The sequence below is a fragment of the Equus przewalskii genome, chromosome 2, assembly GCF_037783145.1.
Source record: "Equus przewalskii isolate Varuska chromosome 2, EquPr2, whole genome shotgun sequence".
Taxonomy (NCBI): Eukaryota; Metazoa; Chordata; class Mammalia; order Perissodactyla; family Equidae; genus Equus; species Equus przewalskii.
Window position 1 is genome coordinate 26,926,796 of NC_091832.1, and position 18,357 is coordinate 26,945,152.

Sequence of the window (18,357 nt, forward strand, 5' to 3'; positions counted from 1 at the left end):
CTTAGACCGCCCAGCGAGCAGTGGTCCCCTCGGCGCTCCTTTCTCCACCAGGGCTGCCTCCTGGCGTCCCCGCCTCCCTGCTTGGAGCCTTGACACTGGACGGGGGGTGAGGGTTGGGGTGGGGGGGTGACACCGCATTGAGAAGCCCGCCGCAGTCTGCCTGTCCCCTGTCCACCGGTCTGTAAAAGGAGCAGCAGAGCGGCACGGAGCGGACGCCTCTGGGTCTGCAGCTCTCTGCGTGTCCCAGCCTCTGGAGCGAAGGAAGGAGGAGAGGGCACTCCCCGGCCTCCGGTCCCCTTCGCAATGGCGAAACGGTCATCACAAACGTCAGAGGACAAGCGGCCTGTCTGAGAACAAGCGAACTCGCACAGGCCTGGGCCGGCGGCCCGCGCTGGGGCCGGGGAGGGGCACACAGAGCCTGGGCAGGCGAGCCGGGCCCGGGTTTGGGTTCCGATCAGGCCGCCCTGGGCCAGCCCAGTTCCGCGAGCTGCCCCTGCGCGTCCCCGAGCCCGCGTCCTGTCCGCAGGGCAGGGATGCGCCAGCGCTGCCCGCCCTGGGCCGCCAGGAGGATGACAGGGGACCTGTCGGAGCAGCGCCGCCAGGGGCTCCCACGCCGCCCCCCGGCCCGGCTTCGCCCCGCGCGGCGCAGCCACGAAGTTTTGGCTCCTCCCTCCCTGCCCCGACCTCCCCGAGTGGAGTCCTTTTCGCCGCGGCCCCTGCGGTTTGCAGGGCAGCTCCCCCGTGAGCTCCGACGGCCGCTGCCCGGGGCTCCGGGGAGGCCCCGCGGGGGCATCGCGTGCGGAGCTGGCGGAGAGGCGGCGTGGGCCGCTCCCCTGCGGGCGGCGGGAGGCGGGCGGCGCGCGAGGCGGGGCCCGCGGGGGCAGGTGCGCGGCCTCGCCGCCAGGGGGCGCCAACGCTCCCCCGCTCCGCTGCTGTCTCTCCCGCGTGCTTCCCGCCGCCCCCTGCCCCAGGCCTGGTACCAAGTCCCCGCACAGCTCAGAGGCAGGGGGTTACCCTTAGAACTGGAGTCCTGCCTTGCCGAGGCCGGGGAGGGTGAAATGCGGTGACTTGACCCATCATCAAGCTGTGCGACTTTGGGCATGTCTCTCATCCTCTCTGGGCCTCCTTACGTCCTTGGCAGTTTACAAAGCACTTTATTCAAGATCTCTGGAAACTGGCATTTGACCCGCGTCATACTCAGAACCGGGACCGGCCCAAGTTTGGGGGCGGGGGATTAGAAACTGGACCGCATGATGTGAGAGCCTGAGAGTTGCTCTCTGCAGGACCGGTGACTGATAGGTAGATGGACAGACAGAGACCCCACAGGCCCCTGGCTTCTCTTGGCACAATCAAGGGGTAGGAGGATGGCTGCCTGGGCATGCGCCAACCAGGGCTCCCTTGGCCCAGGGGGCCTGCCCTGGAGGATTCTCACCTTGAATCTGAGGCTCCAGAGGGGCCAGCCTCTGCCCCCTATCCCCACCCGTGGCGTGGTGCCCAGAGCCTCATCAGCACTGTGATTTGTCAACAATGGAGGTGCCACATCCCGTGGTATTTGTGGCAAGGACTCCTGGTTGTCTCTCAGTATCCGTTTCCCAGCCTCCCTCGGAGCTCTGGTGGCTGCATGACCCGGTTCTGACCAATGGGAAAGGAGCACTCTGGGTGTGTGCATGGGCTGTTGTGCCTTTAAAAGGGGTGGGAGGCGCACTCCCCTTTCCACCCCACTCTCCCTGGCTGGTCCGCAACCTCGGGGAGGGGAATAGTGAGCATCTTCAACCCCAGAGGCAAGGCAGGTCCACACCTTAGGGATGGCAGAGCCACAAGATGGAAGGAGCCTGGGTCCCTAACTCTGGGGGCCTCCCTGTTGACTCTGGACAGCTAATGCTCCACCTGTAATGAGAAGGAGAAATACAGTTCTGTCTTGCTTAAAGCCACTGCTATTATTGTTAGTTTTGAGGAAGATTAGCCCTGAGCTAACATCTGCTGCCAATCCTCCTCTTTTTGCTGAGGAAGACTGGCCCTGAGCTAACATCTGTGCCCATCTTCCTCTACTTTATATGTGGGATGCCTGCCACAGCGTGGCGTGCCAAGCAGTGTGTAGGTCTGCACCTGGGAACTGGCAAACCCCAGGCCACTGAAGTGGAATGTGCAAACTTAACCTCTGCGCCACCAGCCAGCTCCAAAGCCACTGTTCTTAAATTCTCCTCTGGCAGCATCAGCGGAGTCCATCATTCTGTCACTGAAATAAAACAGTCATGTGATTAGCTGCAATTTAACAGGTGCTTACCACGTGCCAGGTGAGTCCGCCAGCTCTCACTGGGGCGCGCTGCAGTAACAGATCACCCCATCTCAGTGGTTTACAACAAACACAGATGTCCAGCTGGTGTTACACGTTGTGCTGTGGGTTGGCCGCAGCCCTGCCCCATTCTAAGGCTCGCCTCTCCGCACAGTGGTGCAATTTTCCTGATTGACAGGGCAAGGGGAAACAGGCAGGCAGGATTTCCTCAAGGGAGGTTTTCTTCCCCGTGGTTCCTGCTCTGAGCACTCCCAGGGGAGTGGAGGGCAAGCAGGTCTTCACAGGGAACCTCCAGCTGCAGTCCCTTGCCGGGCACACCTGGCATGGCTGAGGCCATAGGTGGCGGGCCTGTGCCCACAGTCACACTTCTGGCCAGCAGCCCTACTTCAAGCTGTTGGTGGGAGATCGCCCAGCTCCCAACATTCTACCCCTGCCCCCAAAGCTGGCAGTCACTTGTGGGGACCTGCCGCCCTCTCCAGGGCTTCTGAGAGAATCTACATGCCCACCCCCTCCCCTGTGGACCTCCTGACCCCATCCTCTCCCTCGAGTCCCCAGCTGATTGGACCAGGGATAGCCATCTGATCCAAGTTGAGCCAATCGCAATGTCGAAGAAATTGAAAAAGGACCCAGAGATGATGGAGAAGATCAGAGCTGAGTTCACAGCAGCACAGACAACAGCGCCAACAGCGGCAGCTAAGGTTTCCTGGCAGCCTTCCAGGTGGCCCTGCGAGCTCTTCACGGGCACGGAATCCTCACGACCCTGTGAGATGGGTAATTGGCGTGTAGTCAGGTGAAGAAACCGAGGCTCAGAGAGGTGAAGTGACTGTGCTGCGATTATTTGGGCCCGCACGTGGCCGAGTATGTCCCTCGGGATTCACCCCTTGGCCAGGGCGTTCAAGACTCTTCAGGACCTGCTGCCAAGTGCTCCCCTGCCCCGTCCCCTGCCGTTCCCCCGACCTCCCTTCAAAGGACTCGTCATTCCTTCCCTTCACGCCTGCTGCCTCTGCACTTCAGCAACCTCTGCCTGAAATTCTCTCCAAACCTCCACTCAAATGCCCCCTCTTCCAGGAAGCCCTCTCTCTTCCTCTCCTCCTATACAGGTGCCCCGCCCTCAGCACTCAGCACAGCCCAGCGTGGCACTCCCTGTGTGTGTCCCTCTTCCGTGCAGATTGGCCTCCTTAAAGGTAGGACCAGCTTCAAGTGGGACCCAGGGGTCTCTGCTGAGCCCTCTCACGCGCTATTCCACTTCACGCTCCCAACACTCCTTGGAGCGGTGTCTTCCATCACATCTCCATTTTACAGAGAATGAAAGGAAGGCTCAGGAAGACACACTGATCTCTGTGGGTCACACAGCCAGTAAGTGGTCAGGCCACAATTCAAGCTTCAGTCTCTGACTCCTAAGGCTCTTATCTAAATCACTTCCTTCTCCATCTTTCCTCATTCCTACCCCCGAAAGAAGAGTTGAGGAGGGTCCCAGGGGACGGGGGTAGGGATAAAGCAAGGGAACTGGGAAGGGTCATGGTGGGAGGTGGCCAGAGCAGTAGGCTTCAGGGGCAGAACCAGAGGACCTGGGAGGTAGTCAACTGCTGCTTAGAGATCCTTTTTCCCGTGGCCACCAGGGGCCCCATCTCCCTCTGCAGCTGGTAAGTTTCCCCAGCCCTACCTGCCCCTGGTCCTGCCCCTGGTCGGCTTGGAGCCCCACATCGAGCACTTGCTCTCAAGTGCTCCCAGAGGAACAACTCCAGGTGCCATGCTAACAGTTTATAAAGTCCTTCCCTGGGTACATATGGATCGGGCCACTCCCCTGCTTCAAAACCTCCCATGGCTCCCAGTGCCAGGGGACTGAGCCCCAATCCTCAGCCTGGTGTTTGACGTGCTCTGCAATTGAGCCCTGACCCCTTTCATCTTGTCCCCTGCACCCCTCTAGCACCTGACCCCACGTCCGTGCCTCCAGGCTGTCTGCATGCTGTTCCTGCTGGCTGGAACACCCTCCCCCTCTGCAGCCTGAGACCCAGCAGGAATGCCCCCTCCTCCATGAAGTCCTCCCTGCTGCCTGCCCCCTACACAGAGTCACCTGTTGCTTCATCAGCTTTGGTGGATGGGTTGGTTCACCCCAACCCCTGAAGCATCTGGAGGGGGCCCAGGGCTCGCTCCTCTCCGGTCCCCAACAGCTAGCCCAGAGGACGTGGTTAAAGAGATACAATCACGAGCCTCAATTTCACGGTTGAGAGGCAAGGAAACTGAGGAGCAAGAACCAGCTGAAGGCCAGAAGACCCAGGCCCCACCAGGCGCTGTGTTTACCACAGGGTCCCATCCTCATCATGGCCCTTTGAAGTTGTGCTGCCATTGTCCCCATTCTGTGGAAGAGGAAACAGACATAAAGAGGCAAACTGACTTGCCCACGGTCCCAGGCCTAGTGGGAGGTAGCGTAGCATCGTGGCTAAAACCCGCCGCTACCCCTGGCTCTGCTGCTGACCGGCGTGTGACCACCGGCAAGCCTGACCTCGCTGAACCTGTTTTGCATGGGTGACACGGGTGACAGTGGCACCTCACTCGCAAGGTTGTTTGCACACTTGAGAGGGTAACAGGCATGAAGGACCTGGGAGCCAGAGGGAGCTCGAAGGGCGGTGACTTCCTGTGGTCATCCCTCTGCCTGGGGATTCCGGTGGAGGCCAGCTGTGCCCTGTCCCCAGGAGGGTCTCATCTCCTTGACCTCCCCAGTGTTACCCAGCTCTGCCTCCTCCTCTTCTCTGGGCTTCGGAGAGCAGTGGCGACGGGGAACTCACTCTCCCTAAGGGCTTTGCCCGGGGCCCAGAGGCACCCGCAAGAAGCCCAGTCACTGAGCTCAGAGCTTCCACGGGGTGGGAGGAGACGGATTTGGGGTTCACATCCCAGAATCCTCCAAGGGCCTGGGCCCCACGGGGCCCCTGTGACTGTGGGGCTGGAAGCCCAGCTCTGCCATTCACAAGCTGGGTCACCCTGGTCAAGTCACTGCCCCTCTCTGGGCATTGGTTTCTGCCCCTATAGAGTGGGGCACTGGGACTGGGGTTCTGGATTCCCCTTGCAGATCCCTTCTTACTGCCTCGGCCCATAGTCCTTCCTGTGAAGGACACAGTACTGACAGGAGCTGCGAGAAGTGCTGGGAGGTGCTCAAGGTCACCCAGAGAATGACTGAGCAGCAGCATCAAAGTGCCATCTCAGAGCCACGCTCTCCCTCTGAACCAGCTCCTGGATTCGCGGGGGAGGTGTAGTCTGGCGGGCGGGAGCCGCCCTGGCACAGGGCTGTGTCCTCTGAGTGCCCCGGGGTGGCCCAGACCCAGCCAGCCCTGTTGTTCCTCAAGCAGAGATGACAGAAGACGACGTCCCAGGCCCTGCAGTTCTGTGACCCTGGGGTGGGGCTGTGACATGCATGACAGCTACTCCCTCCCCTTGGTGGCTTCTAGAGAGGACATGGAGCCTCAAGTAGGCAGGGACCTTGGGGTCACCGTGTCCAGTTCCCAGCCTTCACAGAGAAGCCTGGGGGAGAAACATTGGCCACTCTGGTCCCCAGGGGACAGCTCATCCAGGCCCCTTCTGGTTCAGAAGTGAAGGAGTCCAGGTCACGTGGAGGCCAGCGCAGATTCCGGAGGGAATCCGTGTCCCAGTATTGAGGCCAAAGGCTGCCCACACAACCTCACACCCACAGGGCCAAACCAAGAGGGTGGAGGACATCCCCCTGTGGAGGGGGAGGGCACTAATTGGTCTGGCTGTGTGTCTATGAGCAGGTCTCTTTGCCTCTCTGAGCCACAGTTTTCTCATCTGTAAATTGGGCATAATATTGACCTTCTAGAGCTCTCAAGAGAATTAAATGGGGTCATATCCAGGAAAGGGGACCTATCTCCCCCCCAACCCACTCCACATGACCCCAGGGAAGGTTTCTACAGCCCCCAAAGCCTGCCCTCTGTGCCTGAACCCCACGGTCCGAGGAGGGGAGGGCTGCTTGGTGCGCCTTCACTCTGTGCAGATGCTGAACTCTTAAGCATTATTCCCCCTTTTTACAGATGGGAAGACTGACACAGAGAGCGACATCCTTTGTCTCCTGCATCTGTGCCGGGGCCCGGGTGGGGGACACAGAGTCCAGTCGAGGGCCAGGGCTCAGGGGTGAGCAAGACAGACGCAGTCCTCCCCTGAGTTCACCTCCGGGGTGACACAGACAGGAAATAGACTCAGCTCCCGCGAGCGCAGAGCTGCCGAGGGAGGCTCCTGTGAGGGCGTGTAACGGAGGGGCTGACCCGGCCTGGGGACAAGAAGACCCAGAGAAGGTCTGAGTGATGACTGGGAGCCAAGGGGACCACCAGGGGAGTAGGCGCTCCCGACAGGAAGGCAGGCGGGCGCCAGGCCCCGGAGGCCAGGCCGGAGCAGAAGATTTGGGGACGGAAATGAGTTCAGCCGCCCAGGAGGGAGGAGGGTGAGAGGGGTGGGGTCGGTGTGTGGAAATGAGCAGGGATTTTAAACCGCATTTGACAAGAGTGGGAGCCGCTGAGGGTTTTAAGCAGAGCGTGAGGGATGGGTTCAGGTTCAGTGTAGAAAGATGCCTGGTGTTCTGCAGAACAGCCTGGAGCAGGACAGCGGCCCTGGAGCAGGGAGAAGGCGAGGATTCGAGATCCAAAGAGCAGGGTGCACAGGGCTGGGTGGATTGGCTGGAGGGGGAGTGGAAGGAGCCGAAGGTGACCTCTGGTGTAGTCGGCCTTGGGTGGGGGGCGGGGCAGTGGGACCCTTCACAGAGCGGGGAAACCGGAGGAGGAGCAGGGCCCAGAGAGACTTCCCGGGGAGGCGTCTGGTTGCTCAAAGTGAGGTCAGGCTTGTGGGGCCAGGCAAGGGGAGCCCCAACATCTGGGGAGAACAGAGGGGCCGGGGAGGGGGAAAGCCGGGAGGGGCAGGCAGGAGGAGCAAGTGGTGGGGGCCTGCGGAGGTGGAGGAGCAAGGACAAGGACGTGGAGACTGTGCAGGCTTTGGTCTCTAGAGTTGGGGACCCCAGAAGAGCAACGAGCAGGAGAGGGACCGGTGTGGGCGGGGCGTTGAGCCAGCGGCAGGAGGGAACGCGATGAGGGCGGAGGTGGGGTTAGTGTGTGGGGAGTGGATCAAGTGTAGGGTCGATGCGGCGGCGGGGGGTTGGGAGGTTCCAGCAAAGGAGATGGGGGAAGCAGGAGCGGGTAGGAGGCAGGAAGGAGGCCGCTGCCTCAGTGGAGCGCAGACAACAGCCCAGATGCGGAGCGAGGCTTTCTCTTCCGAACACAGGCCGCGGGAGCCTTCAGTCCCACGCGGGCGGCAGGAGGCGACCGTGGCCTCGCTCTCGGCCCCACCCACTGGCCTCCTCGGGGACGCCAGTATCCTCAGGGTCTACCCAGCGAAGGAAGTTCGGCCCCGGGTGGCCTTGGTTGCTCTCGAGGATGCCTGGGCTCCGGGGGCCGGGAGAGGGGCTCCCGGGGGCGCCGATGTCATCCCCAGTCTCCTGGGCCGAGCCAGAGGGCCGAGCCTGGGTTCGAGGCCGGCCTGTGCTGTGCAGCTCCGAGACCCGGCTCGGCCACGCGACGCGAGGCGGGGTGGCCCAGAACGGCGACTTCCTCGAGTTCCTCCGCCCCTCGCGGGGCGCACAGCCTGGTCTCATTACCGCCCATCCCCCTGCCCTCGCGCCCCGCGCGCCGGGGGGTCTCTGCGGCCGGGGGAGGGGCGGGGTATAATCAATCCCAGGCCGGAAATTCCTCCCGAGGGGCCCGGCTGGGCTGCGGGAGCTAGGGGCCCCGCGGAACCTGGCAATCCGCCCGCACCACCCCTCCCCCTCTGAGCCCGCCCCCCGCATCATGGAAACTGGGCCGCCAGCCGACCCCCTCGCTCCGCTCCACATTCTTGCCTCTGGGGGCGGGCGGGGCGCGGAGGCTGGGCCGCCTCACGGCCCTGGGGACCCTCCTCTAGATTTGGGACCAGCCCCGCCTGCCACTCCAGATCGGGCGCATCTCCTTAGGAGAGGTCAGGGAGCCGGGCAGAGCCCGCCACGCTGCATCTGATTCACTCTGCTCCGAGAGCCGGGCCCGGCCCTACCCCCCGCCCAGCCCTCCGGATTACTATTCATAGAGCGCTCGCCGGGTCAGCCCGGGCTGCGCCCTGTGTTGCGTGTCTTGCCCCCACGCCAGATCTTCGCCTCTCAGCATCTTGCAAGGCAGACACCATTATGCCCATTTTACAGGTGAAGGCAGTGAGGCTCAGACGGGAAGGGCTGGGGGGTCTGGCGGAGCAGAACCTGGGGCCGCCGCCTCCGAGCAGCTTCCCGGACGGCGCTGGGCATCAGGGGCTCTCGGACGCCCCCGCGAGTCCTCTGTCGGGAGCCTGGGCTGTGGGCTGGGAGAGGCGGGGCAGGGCGCGCGGCCTTCGAATCCAGTCTGCACGCGCAGGCTGCGGAGCCGGCCAGGGGCTCTCGGGCTCGGGGTCTCAGTCTCCCCACGTGGGAAGAAGGCGCCTTCCCAGGCCTTTGCGGACGACGGAAGCCGGGGACTCGGGACCCCGGGTCCTCCGAGTCACCAGGCGCGCACGCGGCGCTTGCCTGCGCCCCTCAGATCTGAGCTGCCGCCTTCTTCCCGCGGCGGGGCCTGGCGGGGCGCGGGCCACACGGTCCCCGGGCCCCGGGAGGGCGGGGCGGCGCGGGGCGGGGCCGGGCGGGGCGGGGCCGGGGGCTGCGACTCGGTGGAGACCGCGGCAGTGCCGGGAGCCGCGGCCGGCGCGCTCGGCCCGCGACCCAACCACGCGCGGCGGCACCAGGTGAGCGGACCCGGGGCCCCGGGGCTCGCCACCCACTTTCCCCAACTTTTCGTTTGGCCCCTCCCTCAGGAAAGGCCCCGGGGGCGGGAGCCCGACCCTCTCCCTCCCGGGGACCGGAGTGTGGACGCGGGCGGAGGCGGGACGCCGGAGGGCAGGGGACCCGACCCAGAGCAGCTTCCCGCGGCCTGGGACCTTCGGACTGTCTCCAAGTTTCTGCCTCCCTGGGGTCCCCAGCGTCGACTCACGCCTTCCACGGTTTAGGGGTCTCAGAGCGTGTCCCCATCCCTCTGCCCGCCTCGGCCCCCTTCCCGCAGGGTGACCTTTCCGGAGTTGGGGCTGGGGCGCCAGCTCCGGCCTGGGGCGGGGTGGTCACTCCTCCGGTTTCGGGCTGGGGAGAAGGCTGCACACGCGGAGGCCGGGGTTGCGAGCCTCGCTTCCTCCCGGACGCTCCGTGGCGGTGCCGAGACGCGCCTGGCGCTGGGCTGGGGTCCTGGTGGAGCGCGCGCCGTGTGTGGCGGGGTGACCAGGCGGCCCCTCCGCCTCTCTGGCCGCAGCTCCCGTCTCTAACAGCCAGGCCTTGGGTGCGGTGGACGCTGCAGCTCCATCTAGGCCTCGGCCTTCACGCTCCCGTCGGAGGCAGGGACGGGGTGTCCTGCTTTGCGCCTCAGGGTGCGGATGGGAGCGAGAGGGGCAGCAGGGCCTCCTCCCTGGGGCCTCGGCGGCGGGTCCCAGCGCGGAGCTGTCTGGAAAGCAGACTGGGGGGCGAGGACGCGCCCCTGGACAGCCAGGTCCTCCCTCCTCTCCCGCGGCCCGTTTCCTCCCACACCCTCTCTTCCGTGGGGCCAACCACACGCGGCCCGGCTCCGCCCGCCTCGGCCGCGATCCGGTCCTCAGGCCGCAGGCCGGGCCGCACCAGCAGCCGGGAGGGGCCGAGCCGGGTGGCCTGAGGGGCAGGGCGGTGTGGCTTTGGCCGGGACGCGGGCCACTGGGGCCTCGGGCGGAGGAGGCCGGAAAGGAGGCCAGGCGGCGGGAAAGGGGGATGATTCATCCCGAGGAGCCCGAATTGGAAACGCTGCAACCTGCGAACAGCCTTGCCCGGGCCGACGGGAGAGCCAGGAGGCGAGTTCGCCCGGCAAGGCCCTGCGCCCAGGACTGGCAGTCCCCGGCCTCCTGCCCTGGCCACAGCCGGGCCGATGGGGGAGAGGGAGGCCTCTTCGCGGAATTTAAAGAAATCCTGGGCAGTCTGTCTCTTTGGTCACGGTCAGAGCGGTCTTCCCGGAGTCTAGCTCAAGTCTCTCCTGCTGCAGCTTCAGGGCTGATTGAGGCGGTCTGGAAGGAGGGGCGGGCAGGAGGAGGCTGGAGTCGGTGACACCCCCTCCTTCCTACGCTGCGGTAGGTAAAGCGCAGTAGGGGGGAGGTGGGGCCCGCGAGCGACCCCAGCGGCCCCGGGCGGTTTGAGCGCCCCCTTCCCTCCTTCACTACGGTGCAGCCACGTGCGGGGGTGATGTCGGGCCCGGGCGGGACTTACCCTGGAGACGCCGTTGCCGGGACCCCCGCACCTCCCGAGGCTCGGGATCCGCGGGCTGGCGAAGAGGGCGCAGGCGGCCGGAGCCCCGCAGCCGAGGATGCGCCAGGGCGCAGCCCGCGCCCCGCTCCCTCCGCTCCGCCCGCCGGCCCGGCCAACTCGGGCTTCTGCCGCGCGTCCCTGGCTCGGAGCTCCGCTGCGGAAAACCCGAGCGGGGGCGGCTCCCCGCCTCGCAGCCCGGGAAAATCCGCGGGTGGCCGCCAGGGATCTCCAAGCGTCCTGGGCGAGGCAGCTGGATCTTCCCTCCCGGATTTGGGCCCCCGACCTGGCGCTGCGACCCTAGGCCCGTCGGTTCAGCCCCTGCCTCCCATCTTCTCTCCGCAGAGCGCCCAGACGACGGCGGGATGACGGCTGGGAGCCCCGGAGACTGCGGGGAGGTGCGGAGGAGCCCCGAGGGCCGCGTCTCTCGCCTGGGCCGCCGCCTGGGCCGCCGCAGGCGCCCGCGCTCCCCGCCCGAGCCTCTGCGGGTGCGGGCGCGGCTCCGGCTGCGCTCGCCGTCGGGGGCGTTCGCGGCGCTGGGCGCGCTCGTGGTCCTGGTGGGCATGGGCATCGCGGTGGCCGGCTACTGGCCGCATCGCGCCGGGCCCCCAGGGCCCAGGGCTGCCAATGCCAGCGCGCCCCCGCTGAGCGAGCAGCGGCGCGAGGGTCGCGGCGCCGGCCGGGCCCACGGCCCGCACGAGCGGCTGCGGCTCCTGGGGCCGGTGGTCATGGGCGTCGGCCTCTTCGTGTTCATCTGCGCCAACACGCTGCTCTACGAGAACCGCGACTTGGAGACGCGACGGCTTCGCCAGGGGGTGCTGCGGGCTCAGGCGCTCCGGCCCCCCGACGGCCCCGCCTGGGACTGCGCCCTCCTCCCCAGCCCCGGCCCCAGGACTCCCCGAGCCATAGGCTGCGCAGAGCCAGAAAGTTGGGATCTGTCCCCGCGTCGGGGTACCTCACCCGTCCCGTCGGTGCGGAGCCTGCGTTCAGAGCCTGCCAATCCTCGCCTGGGGTTACCTGCCCTGCTCAGCAGTTACCCGTTGAAGGGCCCGGGGCTGCCCCCGCCCTGGGGTCCACGGACCCAGACTGGCCATGTGATTATCACCGTCCAGCCCTCTGGTTCCTGCATCGAACATTCCAAGTCTCTGGATCTGGGCCTTGGGGAGCTCCTGCTTGGGGCCCCAGCAGCTCGGGACTGTGCTCACAGAAGCTGGCCACGGCTGGACCGCCTCAGTCTGGGGGGTTATGCCAAGTTGGGAGGAGGAGGTGACTTGGGGGCCCGGGTTTGAGGAGCAGGGGACAGCCTGCTGTGAGGCTGCAGCATGGACCGTGGTAACAGGACCAGGAGTCCCACTGTGTAGTCGATGCTTCACTCACATCGCAGACTGAGGATGGATGCCCTGACCCCGCAGCTGCTAAGGCGTCCTGACTTGCATGTGGGCAGAGAAGTGCCAACTGCACGAGGGTTCAATAAGCTGGAGGGAATGTCTTTTAATGTGGAGTATGGAGACCACCATGACTCGGCCTCAGGGATCCTTCAGCCTCCAAAAGTGGCCTTAACCCTGGACAGGTGCCTGAGTGGGCTGGAGGCGCAGGCCAGGGTGACTGGGAGATGCACCTGGTGTGTTGGCAAACCCCAAATGGTGGGCAAGGACCCCTAAGACTCGGAAGGTAGGTTGGGATGTGGCAGGCTGGGACAGGCTCCCTCCACGGTGGCACTGGTGATGGGGTTTGGGCCTCCGGGAAGATGGGCAAGGGGGTAGAGTTGAGACTCTCCACTGCCATCTGGGATGGGACCCAGGCTTTAACTCCCACCACCTCAGCCCCTTTCCTCTGTCAGCCACGCAGGGTACATGCCACTAGTGCTACACGACTGCCAACGCCTTCCTACTGAAGGCCGGGCCCCTCCCAAACAGGTCTGAGAAGCCCCCTTCTCCCCTTTGTCGTGGCCTGTGCTGCAGAATTGCCTTCCACTTGGCAAGAAGCATTTGCCAGTTCTCGGAAATCCTTTTATACAACGGATCCGCATTTTGGCTGACGTGGATAGCTTACTTTAGAAAATGGCTTGAATTAGGGTCTCCCCTCCCTTGTTTAATTTTCCCCAGTTGCTGGTAGGGAAAGAGAACTTTAAAAGTCAATCCTCACAGATTCAGTCCATTATTTTTTTTTAAGTTTATTGAAAAATGCAATACAAGAAGCAAGACCAACACATAACTAAACACTACAACCACTTGTCTTACTACAAAGGCCAGAACAGCAGACTAATTATTGCCTATTTAATCTAAGGATTTTGCCAATTTGATTCTGCTGCCATAATTCCTATTTTGTCAAGAGATGTAAACAACTACTTGATATGATTCATAATTTTTAAAAAATTTACAAAGCTCCTTCATTTTTGTCATCAAAATAATACATTTGAGAGATTTGTAAAAACAGCCGGCCTGGGGCTGAGGGCCTTGGTGTTGGTCAGGCCATAGCTCTGGCTCCACTTCCCAGGGTGACTGTTGTCCCCTCCCCCCCAGCTGCCCTGCGGAACCCACGGTGGGGGGCCTGGGGAGGGGGCCGAGATGCCGGGCAGGTCCCCTGCAGCCAGGCTCTGTGGGCCCTCAGCTTACAAATGCAGGTCCTGCTGGGTGGGTGGGTGGGGGGCAGAGACCTCACGTGGCTTGGAGGAAGTCTTTCATTCTCAAGGGAAACAGAAATAAAACTGCAGCAAGAGTTGACACTGTGGTGTGTCTGAGTCACTTTAGGAAAACTGCTGCCGAGTCCCTGACCCTGGAAATGAGACTCTCCTCCCCTCGTCCCCCTTTCCACCTGGACAGTCTATTCTCACACACGCACACTCAACTGCAGGGAGAAAACATCCAAACAACCGCCACGCCGCAGATCTGTTCCCGGAGAGGGAAGACAGCGGACCAGGCCGGGAAGGGCAGCCCCTTTGCTCGCTGGTCCAGACCAGGGCTGCTCAGCGCCACGAGGTAGACGTGAGAGACCTGGGGCAGTTTCCAGACAAGGCAGCAGAGAGCAGTGCACTGAGCTGGTGACAGAGCTGAGGGGGCTCAGGCCCCGGGGTTTGTGGTCCTGCGTCCGGAAGCTGCCACGCCCATCTAGCTAGCACAGAGTATGTCAGAGTTCTCCCGCACGCGCACGCGCTTGCCCTCCTCCTTTCCCCCAGCCTCTTCCCTCTGCGGGGTTCAGCTGTGGGAGCCACAGTGGCTCTCAGCAGGACTGCTGGCCTTTGGAAAGCAAGCTCACGTTACATGCCTGTTTGATGTGAGCCTGACCTCTGACCTCACCGCCACTCCTGGCCACACAACCCAGGCCTGGGCACCACCCAGAAAGCCCCACCATTTCAGACCCTAGGCCCACAGGCCGCAAGTCCGTTCCTAAGAGAGGACAATCCCCTTTCCCCCAAGCCTGTCACAGATCCCACCTGAACTCTTCCCGTCCCTGCCTATTGGTTAGGAACAGTCTCAAGAAAGTACTAGAAGAAAAACGCACACACTTGAAATAGTTCAAACGAACGGAGTTTGTCTAAACAAAACTCAGGCAGCAGCGACTCGGGATGGGTGCCGCTGGCTCGCCGCGTGGGAGCCGGGGAGCGGAGGCTGTCGGCTTCTCTTGGTTCCCTGCCCTGAGCCCCAGCGCCAGCTGACACTGACCCACTGTCTCTTTCATGAAGTGCACTTCTGTCCTAGGAACAGGATTCTAAGAACTTCCAGGAAGATCTGTGTGAGGGCAGCAAGCTGGAGGAAGAGGGCAGCCCCACTGAATAAAAAGGGCTCCCAATCTTTACCGGGAATGGTGGGATCAGGGACAGCAGTCCTCATTTTCAAAACCAAACCAAAAAAAAAAAAAAAAAAACCCAAAACCCACCACAAAAATCAAGCCTACAGAACCTGACAGACCTCCGGTGGTGAGTGGGAATGAGCAGAGCTGGTACTTGTACCCCTTGTCACGTGGGGCTTTGTGCCAAGGATGGCCCCTAAAAGCCAGCTGCCTTGCTCCAGAACGGTGTCTGTAGGCAGGTGCCAGTGAGAAGAAAGGGCGAGAACACAAGCTCCTCTCGGAGCCACGTTCCCGAGCGCCCCAGGATTAAAGAAAGAGGCCCAGGGCTGGTCTCCTGGAGACACTTCTTAGCAGGATCTGACTGAGGTGAACCCCACCATCCCGTGTGAGGTGCACGTTCCCAGAACTAGAAAACCTTTTTAAAAAACTCATTAACTTTCCTTGCCCAAAATACCACTAAAAATGTGCCATTAGAGCTTTTGGCCAAAAGTGCCTGAGATGGGAGGTGGGGAGCACTCAAGAGCCTCTGCTTCCGAGGAGGTAAAGGGGAGGGCGGGCAGGACGGCGAAGGCCACCGATATGGTCAAACATTCACAGTATCAGATCTATCTGAAGCAGCTTCTTACGTCTTTGATCTCAAGAAGCTCCAGAAAGAAAGAACAGGGAGGAGGAAGGAAAAACAATACTACATTCTCAGCAGAGGCCTCTGCCTCACCAAAACCACCCTCAACAGAGGGACAGGGGCAGTTTCCTGGGGTCTGTGGGTCAGGGCAGCCGCCCTGCCTGACGTGGGAGAGTCACGTCGCTGGCTCTGAGAAAGGGCTGGTGTGAGAAGTTCTGCTGCCATCCCAAGGGCACACACAAGAGGTGGCGCGGGGGAGCCTCGTTAAGCTGGCTTTGGCCCCAACCCAGCTGACAGAGTCTTGGGAGGATTTCTCGAAGAATTCTGTGGACCCTGTCAGTATCTGGGTTGGAAAGAAATGGGGAGAGGCTAGGCTGAGGAGGATACTAACCACCCGATAAAAAACAAAAAGATCTTTAAAAACTGTCCACAGAGTGAAAGGCTGAACAATTTCTGGTATCACAATATAGAAAAGGTATTCAAAAGAATCACTGATATCTAGAAGATTCTCTCGGTATAAACTCCAAATAGAAAATGAAATTAATTTCCTAGTGATTTAGAATAATCTGGAAAGTCTGAAGTCTGACTATTGCAGGTTAGCTTCTTCATCGTTTTGCTGGTTTTCTCTCGGATGGGACACAGGCGGGGAGTTGGGGGAGGATAGTTCCTAGAGGGAAGAAAGAAGCAAAAATTTTTAAATCCTGCAACAAGGACAGCAACCCAGTCCCACTGCTAAGTTCTTGTGGCCACAAGTGACAATCAGGGCCTGTGCAGTTTTACAGGGCCCAGTCCTACATGGTGACTGATGGCTTCTTCAGGTCGCTTGTGAACGACCTTCAGGCACGAATTTACCTGGATCCCTGGCTCCCAAAACGCAGCTACCCTGCTTCCAGCTCTCTACTCTGGCTCCAGAGCTGCAGCCGCTTCTCCCGTCCCCCTACCCCCCATTCCCAGAGAGCCCGGCCCACTCTTGGTTTGGTCTCCCCCTCCGGCCCTCCCAGGTTTAGGTCAGAGATGCCGGTGAGGGCAGAGAGCAGAGGGAAGGGGGGAGGGAACGTAGAGAAGCAGGAGGATGCCGGAAGATCCAGGGGGCGTGTGGGAGTTTACACCCACATTTGGGGGAAGCCCCCGACCCCCAGCGGGCACTGCAAGGGCGGGAGGACACGAGGAGACCGAGCTGCACAGTCGCAGCCAGATACTAACAACCTCCCCGTCACCCGCATCAGCCTCTCCGCGCCTGCACGGTGCCGTGCCCCCAGTCTAGGCGATGGCTCCTGGAGAGGCCAGCGTCCCGTCCAGTGCTTGCTGAGGCCGGGACAGTGAGCAGCCCCCACCCCGGCAGGAACAGCTCGTACCTGAGCTCACTCCTCAGAGATTTCGGTCTCCTGGTGGACGACCACCTTGGTCACTGACATGTCTGGGTGCTGCTCCTTCGCCTCCTTGATGGCCTGCACGAGGACCTGAGGAAGGCAGAAACAAAGCCCACCGGGCAAGGAAGGCGGGGGTCACAGGACATCATCTCTCTGGCAAACTCAACCCTTTGGTCTGCAGTACCAGAGCAGCACTGGGGCCAAGCGAAGCTGAATGACCTTACCCACCGTGTCCTGCCTCGGGAGGCTCCTGGGCCGGAACACAGAGACAGGGAAGGTGGGAGCTGTCTTCGAGGAATCAGAGAGGGACTTGAGGGGTGACAGCTGCACCTGCCTGCACAGGGCTGGGAGGATTCACTCAAGAAGTGAGTCTAAAGGGCCAAGCACAATCTGTGTTCAAGAGAAGGTAACCGGGAAGTTCAGGACAGGGGAGGAGAGTAAAGCAGGGTACTACAAAAGGAAGAGACTAAAGTAGAGACGAGAAAGGAACGAAGAGTGGGAAGACCTGTTATACACCATGCACTGGCCTGAGCACATTACCTATTATTATTCACTTAATTTTCACAACAACCCAAGGAATTAGGGTAGTATCATTATTTCCATTTTGTTTGTTTGTTTGTTTTGAGGAAGATTAGCCCTGAGCTCACATCTGCTGCCAATCCTCCTCTTTTTGCTGAGGAAGACTGGCCTTGAGCTAACATCCGTGCCCATCTTCCTCTACTTTATACGTAGGACGGCTGCCACAGCATGGCTTGCCACACGATGCTATGTCTGCACCCGAGATCCCAAATGGCAAACCCCGGGCCGCTGAAGTGGAATGTGCAAACTTAACTGCTGTGCCACCGGGCTGGCCCCCATTATTTCTGTTTTATAGACAAGGAAACTGAGGTTCAGTGGTTAAAGTGCTTAATGTTTCACAGCTAGTAGTAATGCAACAGGGATTTTCACTTAAGTCCGTCAGACTTTCCTCTTTACCACACTGTCCTTCAGTTTTGGGGGGGCATCTGTTTTAGCATCTGGAGGAGTTTTGATCATTTTAGAAAAGCAAGAGGGAGCAGAGGGAAAGTCAAAGAAGAGCAATGATACCACTACTCTCCCTGGGCTGCACGTCTCTGAGCCTAAAGCTCAGAGCACCCCAAGGAGGAGAGCTCCACACAGTCTTTGGGGGATGGTGGCATGGGGCTTCTCAGAGACAGGCCCCCTATCAAGAAGGACTCTAGCTGGATCTGACCAGCTGACTGTGGACCCTGGCTCTTAAGAACCATTCCCTAGGAGGGACAAGGGAAGAAGGGAAATTCCTCTTTTGGTCTCTTGACTACGTGAAAGCCATGCTCCGTGCTCATCCTCCCTGATCCTGTGCTCAGCTCACCTGCTCACGCTTCAAGGCCCAGCCTGAGCCACCCCTTTCGTTAATGTGGCCCACACCTCTCTCTCTCTGAAGCCTGTACCCCACTACCTCTCCTGAGCAGTCCTTCTTAAAGTGCCTCCCTCCCCATCCAGACTGCACCATATCTCATCGTTCCATGGATCCCTCCGTACCTAGGAGACCTGAGGGACACTGGAGCATCTGTCTGAGCTGTCAAGTGTGCTTGTCCCTTTGTCACAACAACTCTGAAAGAAACCTATGATTGTCTTTATTTTACAGATGGTCAAACTATAGCTCAAGAAGTAAAATAACTTGCTCAAGGGCAAGTCGCCAGCAAGTTGCAGAGTCAGATTCAACCCCGGTCTGTCTCACTCCAAACCCAAAACCCCTTCCCAGCCCGCTGCTCTTGCCGTCCAGCACACAGCAGGGGCTCTAATCACACCGCGTCGCGTGGGTGGGTGCTGGCTGGTGATGCAGCAGGACCCACTGAGCCGGGCAAACCGGCTGCAAGGGCTTCTGCCTGGTCTTCGCAGCCCTGTTGCGGGGCCCCTGAGCCGGGCA

At 61.4% G+C, this 18,357-nt stretch overlaps 2 protein-coding genes and 1 long non-coding RNA gene across 46 annotated transcripts in view; 1 reads left to right on the forward strand and 2 right to left on the reverse strand.

The window, feature by feature from the left end:
• Positions 1 to 1,432: 1,432 nt before the first annotated feature.
• On the reverse strand, positions 1,433 to 2,290 carry LOC139081950 (uncharacterized). Its single transcript, XR_011537490.1, has 3 exons — positions 2,157 to 2,290; positions 1,799 to 1,887; positions 1,433 to 1,632 (listed from the first exon to the last, which is right to left on the reverse strand). It is a non-coding gene; the product is annotated as an uncharacterized lncRNA (long non-coding RNA).
• Positions 2,291 to 8,255: 5,965 nt separating this feature from the next.
• On the forward strand, positions 8,256 to 13,371 carry TMEM200B (transmembrane protein 200B). 4 transcript variants are annotated; one of them, XM_070610482.1, is made up of 3 exons: positions 8,378 to 8,516; positions 10,393 to 10,477; positions 10,995 to 13,371. In XM_070610482.1, the coding sequence occupies exon 3, from the start codon at positions 11,015 to 11,017 to the stop codon at positions 11,936 to 11,938; it is 924 nt and encodes a 307-aa protein (XP_070466583.1). In that variant the 5' UTR covers positions 8,378 to 8,516; positions 10,393 to 10,477; positions 10,995 to 11,014; the 3' UTR covers positions 11,939 to 13,371. The 4 variants fall into 4 exon arrangements, with proteins under 4 accessions (XP_070466580.1, XP_070466583.1, XP_070466581.1 ...); XM_070610481.1 differs by lacking the exon at positions 8,378 to 8,516 and adding an exon at positions 9,028 to 9,085; XM_070610479.1 differs by lacking the exon at positions 10,393 to 10,477 and having other exon boundaries at positions 8,256 to 8,516.
• EPB41 (erythrocyte membrane protein band 4.1) overlaps positions 12,807 to 18,357 on the reverse strand; it is a 174,582-nt gene continuing 169,031 nt past the window's right edge. For all 41 annotated transcript variants that reach the window (XM_070610471.1, XM_070610464.1, XM_070610448.1 and 38 more), the window contains 2 exons: positions 16,416 to 16,520; positions 12,807 to 15,727 (listed from right to left, as the gene is read on the reverse strand). In XM_070610471.1, coding sequence (XP_070466572.1) covers positions 16,422 to 16,520 — 99 coding nt within the window. In that variant the 3' untranslated portion in view covers positions 12,807 to 15,727; positions 16,416 to 16,421. The remainder of the gene's footprint in view (positions 15,728 to 16,415; positions 16,521 to 18,357) is intronic.